Source organism: Fistularia commersonii, chromosome 12 (assembly GCF_037954325.1).
Source record: "Fistularia commersonii isolate RoL2024-O1a breed Wild chromosome 12, RoL_Fcom_v1.0, whole genome shotgun sequence".
In the NCBI taxonomy this organism is placed as follows: Eukaryota; Metazoa; Chordata; class Actinopteri; order Syngnathiformes; family Fistulariidae; genus Fistularia; species Fistularia commersonii.
In genome coordinates, this window is record NC_141295.1 from 20,215,783 (window position 1) to 20,221,654 (window position 5,872).

Consider the following 5,872-nt stretch of genomic DNA (forward strand, 5'->3'; position numbering starts at 1 on the left):
CGCACACAGAACCTGGTCCTCATTGGTCGGACAGGTGGACCCGGCTCCTCTGCTCCTCCCTGATCTTCACTCTGACAAACATCAGCCCCGCTTGTGAATCCAGAGCAAACACGGTGGCTCGGGCATGTCGCCGTGACCTGGCAGCCGCCACGTTTGCCCGCGGTGGGCGGAGGTTCTGCAGGACGTGGACGGAGTCCGCCTCCCGCTGCAGGACGTGGACGGCCGCATGAGTCTCTGCCTCCTACCTCCCGTGTCCGTGGACCTCTGCCGGAGTCTCTTCTCAGTTCTTCTGCTTCCCGTCCCCCAGGTTGTCTCTTTGAGGCCGCGGTTCCGGTTTGACTCCATCTTCTCCTCACGACCATGAGGATCACGTGCCGTCGCACCAGGACGACCTGCCTGTCGTTGGTCCTGGCCTCGCTGTTCCTCCACGTCCTCCTCATCTTCACCTCTCGTCGGCCCCGTGGATCCCGTTCCTCCCCCGGTTCCCATGGCCTGAGGGCCCCGGCCGCCTCCAATCGCAGCTCCGGGTGGACGGCCAGTCCGGTCGCCCCGCCGTCTCAAGCCGTGCAAAGACCATCCGCGCGTTTGGACGGCGGCGAAGAAGCTCCCCGTCTCCCCGAGCAGCTGGAGTCCTGCCTGTCCAAGCTGGAAGCCTTGTTCCTCCACCCGCTGTACCACCTGCCCGACCCGCCCGCCACCGATGACGCCTTTCTGCTCAAAGTGAAACCCGAGGTCCGGGCCAGCGAGAAGAGCTCCCAGATCTGGTCAGTGGTCCTCGCCGAGCCTCCGGGGCGTCGGGCCGAGCGCCGGGGAGGAGCACCAAGACCGGGCCTTTCATTGAACACCCTTAAGTCGGTTCCTACTCCCCTTAATTCTGTTCTTCTCACCCCTAAGTAACTTTTCTGAGCCACCCTTAGGTCCGTTCCGAACCCCCTTGAGTCCGTATTCCGAATCCTGCACCTTCTCTCTGCCGGGCCCGCAGCACGCCACGCCTCACGCACCCCTTTCTCTTCATTTGACCACAAACCTGGAGGAGCGTCCGCTGTCCAGCGCAGCCTCAGCGGAGGAACGCCGTTCCTCATTTAGATCAGGAAGATGTGGGGAAGATGTGGCTTAGGGTTAGATACAGATGCTCCGATGCCCGGAGACGTGAGGGAAGCCTCCCCGCGCCGAAGATGAGAAGAAAAGAAGTATCCTTTCAGTTAAGTGACAGCGTTGGTCCACATGAAGGAGTCAGACCTCAGCTTGTTTTTTTTTCAGGCTGCGTTTGAGTTCTTCCTGCTGCTTGTTCTAAGTCTACGTCCAGATAGAAGGACAGAACTTACTACAACCTGCTTTTCATTTCATGAACGTAGCATGAGGGACTTTCATCTCCACCGGGGCAGGACGTGGACGAGAGCCGTGACGCAGGCGGGACTCCATCAGGGATCAGATCTGGAGAAGAGATGTGAAGAAACGTGTGCAAGCGGGTCGGAACGGGGGAGAGAAGTGTCAGGGGGATAAAAGAACATCAGACAGATTGAAAGGATGGAGGTGGAACCAGCCCAGGTGTCTGGTTTGGAGACACTGTGGAGAAGACAGGCGGCAGAGAGGAGGATGTGAAGGTTCTCTTTGACAGTGAGGAGGATGGAGAGGATCGGGAAGGAGGACATCAGAGGGATGTTAGATATTCTGGAGATGAAGTGACACTGAGATGATTTGAACATGGAGAGAGGAGGGATGGAGAAGAGCTGGGTGGAAGGAGGTCGGAGGAGGCCTAGAGGAGCAGCAGAGAGGAGGTTTATGGATGGATGGAGAGAGAACAGAAGGCAGATGGGTCAGATGGAGGCAGATGATTGGCGGAAGGTCAGATGCGGGCAGGTGATCGGCCGCGGGCCCCGAAGGAAAAGAATAATAAAATGGGAAACGTGTCCGACTGAACCGCAACCGCAATCTCAGGAGAGAATGAAGCTTCGCGGCTCCAGACCCTCAGCCGGCCTGTGCCGGAGTGGACGGTGAGTTTGTCCTTCTGTCTGCTCTTTCCAGGGTGAGCGCCAGCCAGGAGAGCTACGAGGGCGTCCAGTGGAACAGCAGCAGCGAGAGCCACCCCCCGTGGCTGCGCTTTCACCTGGGAATCTCCCGCCGGCAGCTCTACCCCCACCGGGACGCCAACATGGAGGCCCTGAAGCAGCAGCTGGCCGACCACCGCATCGTTAGCGCAGGTCCGCCACGTCCGCTTTGTCTTTTTCACCCGTCTTTGGAAAATGCGGGATTAGAGTCGATAGCCCCGGGCGATGTGGCGGGGACCCGGATACTTCCGGTCCCGCAGGAAGTCATCCCAAATATTGGGTTCCGTAACAACCTCAGATGGACCGGGGGACCTCTGAGGGACAGGAGGGCTCCGGTCCGCAGGTCCAAGAGAACCACAAAGAGAGGCGCCCTTCTTCCCGGCCCGCGGCGGTTCGGGACTCCCGGCGAGGCGAGGGGGGGCCCGTCGCCACGACCGGGGGTGGAAGAAGAAAATCTCCGAGTGGCTGGACGAAACACTCTGCATCTTTGACCGGTGGGGAACAATGTGCCTCTTCATGCTCCTGACATTACCTGATGGTGATGCTGATGCATTTGAAGTGCTCCTTTGAAAGGAGCCTTTGCAGGCAGCAGCCCACGCTGGGCCCTCCATCAAAACACTGTCCTCCACAGCCTGCCAATTGGCTTTTTCATTTCTCTCCCCGGCCGCCACCCTCTCGCCAGTACTTCCTCATTAGCAACGTAGCAGAACGTTATCGTTGTTGACGCAGGATGACCCACGATAACCGTAAACAGACGAGGGGTCTATTTGTGTCCTAAGTCTCCTCACCAAGGACAGGCACTGATATTATTTGTGTGCGTGCATGTATGTGTGTGTGTGTGTGTGTGTGTGTGTGTGTGTGTGTGTGTGTGTGTGTTTGTGTGTGTGTGTGTGTGTGTGTGTGTGTGTGTGTGTCTGTGTCTCAGATGCTCGCGGTGTATATCCGGATGTTATGTCAGGGTGATGACGCACATATGCTCTCGCTCCCTGTGTGTGCCTCATGCTCACAGCACGATGCTAGTGTCCTGTCGTGTTTGTTGCCATGGTGACGGCCGGAGCCCTGTTTTTCAGTGCAGAAGTCTGGGGGGACACAACTGAAGCTGGTGATGTCATTTCCAAACTACGGCCAGGCCTTGTTCAAACCCATGAAGTGAGTGACGGCGGTGTGTGTGTGTGTGTGTGTGTGTGTGTGTGTGTGTGTTTTGGGGTGGGGGTATTCTCTGGTTGATATCAGCCGGTACACCCGACCTCACCTGGCAGCTTCATTCAACCCTGCCGGTGAAGCCGTGAATCCCGTCCTCATGTGTGATCTTGCCTGTTGCTGACGGACGAGGAGACCATTCCCCGGACTCAGCAGATCCTGGAGATGTCCTCCAGCGAACTTATTGTCTGCTGCCTCCTCCCCTGCAGGCAGGAAAGGACCGAAGAAACCAACTTCAACCTGTACTACTTCTCTGACTTTGAGAGACACAACGCGGAAATAGCAGCTTTCCACCTGGACAGGTAACAAGGCCACGTGTAAACAATTGCCTTCACCAAGACGAAAGCAGCCGCTGAAGCATCTCCTCTTCCTTTTCATCCTCCTCCTTCCTCCGCAGGATCCTGGGATACCGGAGGGTCCCTCCTGTGGTCGGGAGGCAGGTGGACGTGGTCAAAGAGATCAGAGACCTCACCACTGACCGCAAGCTGGCCCGTACCTTCTTCACCTCCGCCGGTACCTCCCTGCGCCTGCACCTCCATTCATCTTCACTCCTTTACATGTTCACTATTTCTGGGTCTCTTTGAAGCTTTTCCTCCTCAGCCGTCACAACCGTCCTCAGCCTCTTTTATCCCGCTTGTAGTTTTCACCTCCCCCGCCCCTGGTCCTGTCTGTGCTCTCCTTGCTCCCCCCAGTGGGCAACACCTGTTTCTACGGCCGCTGCTCGTACTACTGCTCCACGGAGCACGCCGTGTGCGGCCGTCCCCGTCTCCTGGAGGGCTCCCTGGCCGTCATGCTGCCCGATCTGTCGCTGGCGTCCCGGAGAAGCTGGAGGTCCCCGTGGAGGCGCTCCTACAGCCGCAGCAAGCTGGCAAAGTGAGCGTCCACATTTAGGCCCGCATAAATATGTAGCGGTCCATCTATGGATCCGCCCGTCCGTCCTCGTCACGAGAGGACGAGCGGACGGCCGGGGCCGGGTGGGCCGGGAGGTCTTTGTCAATCACGTTTCCCCAAACCGATGAAAAAACAGGTGGGTGTTGAAGTCAGACGATGAGTAAATGGTGCTATCTCCCGATTGTACGTTGACCGTCCATCACGTTCAGATTGGGCTCGGACTTGGAAGCAGTCACAGAGTGGACCGCTTCCACACTTCACCCTTCCATCATGGAAGGGTTATCTATAAATAGCTGAGGTCCCATCAGTCAGGTAATGTAATAATCACTTATTCGGTGAGAAGGACATCATTCCTTTGGGTTTCTTGTCAGAGTTCTGAATGTAATCAAAATTTACCAGGTGGACGGTCAGTGTTGGTGTATAACACTCACTAAAAGTCTGGAAACCAAAGGCACAAAAAAAAAAGTTCTAAACTTTGCAGACTCCACAGTTCTTCACACTCCTGACTTTTATCGTAACAGTCAATGCCGCCGCTGTCGTAGCGTTAACGTGACGGGAACCTGACCCTCCTTTCAGATGGGAGACGGATCCAAATTACTGCCAGGCCATAAAAAAGACCCCGCCGTACGACCGAGGGACCCGCCTGGTGGACTTCATCGATATGGTCATCCTGGACTTCCTGATGAGTAGGTATAGATGAGACGATGGATATAATTCTCACCATCGTTATTGGTATTTCCACCGATGTTATTATCGCGACGATTGAAATGTTCATTTATTATTATTATTCATATGATCGGAATAATTAGTGCTTCGGCCTCACGGCACGAAGGACCCTGGTTGGATTGCGACAAGGGGGCCTTTCTGTGCGGAGGTTTGCAGGTTCTCCCCGTGTCTGCGTGGGGTTCCTCCGGGTTCTCCGCCCTCCTCCCGCGGTCCAGAAACATGCAGCGGGCTCATTTGGAAAAAAATGTTTCGAAAATTGCCCCGAATGAGTGAGTGTGTGAGTGAGTGAGAGAACGTTGTCTGGCTGTGTCCGTGGCCCTGCCATGGACCGAGACCGGTCAGGGTGAACCTGCCTCTCGCACCATGACAGCTTGGATGGACTCCAGCATCCCCTGCAACCCTGACTGCAGGATAGGCAGCAGAAGATGCATGGATGGATTATCATAGTTATTTTCACTATCACCATTATTATCCCTCTATTTCTTTGGTCTTCTCCCCTCAGAGGTCTCCACAGCGAATCCACCTTCTTCATCTAAACTTTTTCTTCTGATCCTCCTCTCTCACACCAACTAACTTCATATTCTGTCTCATGACGTCCATCAATCTTCTCTTTGGTCTTCCTCTAGACCCTCAATTCCACCATCCGCCTACCAATATTTTCACTATCCCTCCTCTGTTCATGACCCATCCATCTCAGCCTTCTCAGACCTTCTGTCCAAAACAGCTAATACATCCACACTCTCCGCTGCTCTGGACTGTTGACCCCAAGTACCTGAAATCCTCCAACGTCTTGATCTCCGCTCCCTGTAGCTTCACCGTTCCACTGGGCTTCCTCTCATTCACACTCACATATACTCTGTTTTGCTGTGACAAACCTACATTCCGCTCCTTTCCAGCACATACCTCAACCTCTCTAGGTTTTTCTCAACCTGTCCCCTGCTCTCACTACAGAATAGAATACAATCATTTGGCAGACGCTTTTATCCAAAGCGACGTACAGTGGTGAT

The 5,872-nt window shown here is 55.3% G+C and overlaps 1 protein-coding gene across 1 annotated transcript; it reads left to right on the forward strand.

Annotated features, from left to right (window-relative positions):
- Positions 1 to 360: 360 nt before the first annotated feature.
- LOC147229144 (extracellular serine/threonine protein kinase FAM20C-like) lies at positions 361 to 4,839 on the forward strand. The gene is made up of 7 exons (XM_086156196.1): positions 361 to 764; positions 2,026 to 2,201; positions 3,119 to 3,197; positions 3,458 to 3,550; positions 3,646 to 3,761; positions 3,941 to 4,121; positions 4,716 to 4,839. Exons 1-7 carry the CDS (start codon positions 361 to 363, stop codon positions 4,837 to 4,839), a joined length of 1,173 nt encoding a protein of 390 aa, XP_086012322.1.
- The last annotated feature ends 1,033 nt before the right edge of the window (positions 4,840 to 5,872 follow it).

Coding starts and splice junctions, on each gene's coding strand:
- LOC147229144 (XM_086156196.1), top strand. CDS start 361: ATGAGGATCACGTGCCGTCGCACCAGGACGACCTGCCTGTCGTTGGTC. Junction 2,202..3,118: donor CCACCGCATCGTTAGCGCAG/GTCCGCCACGTC, acceptor CCTGTTTTTCAG/TGCAGAAGTCTGGGGGGACA. Junction 3,198..3,457: donor GCCTTGTTCAAACCCATGAA/GTGAGTGACGGC, acceptor CCTCCCCTGCAG/GCAGGAAAGGACCGAAGAAA.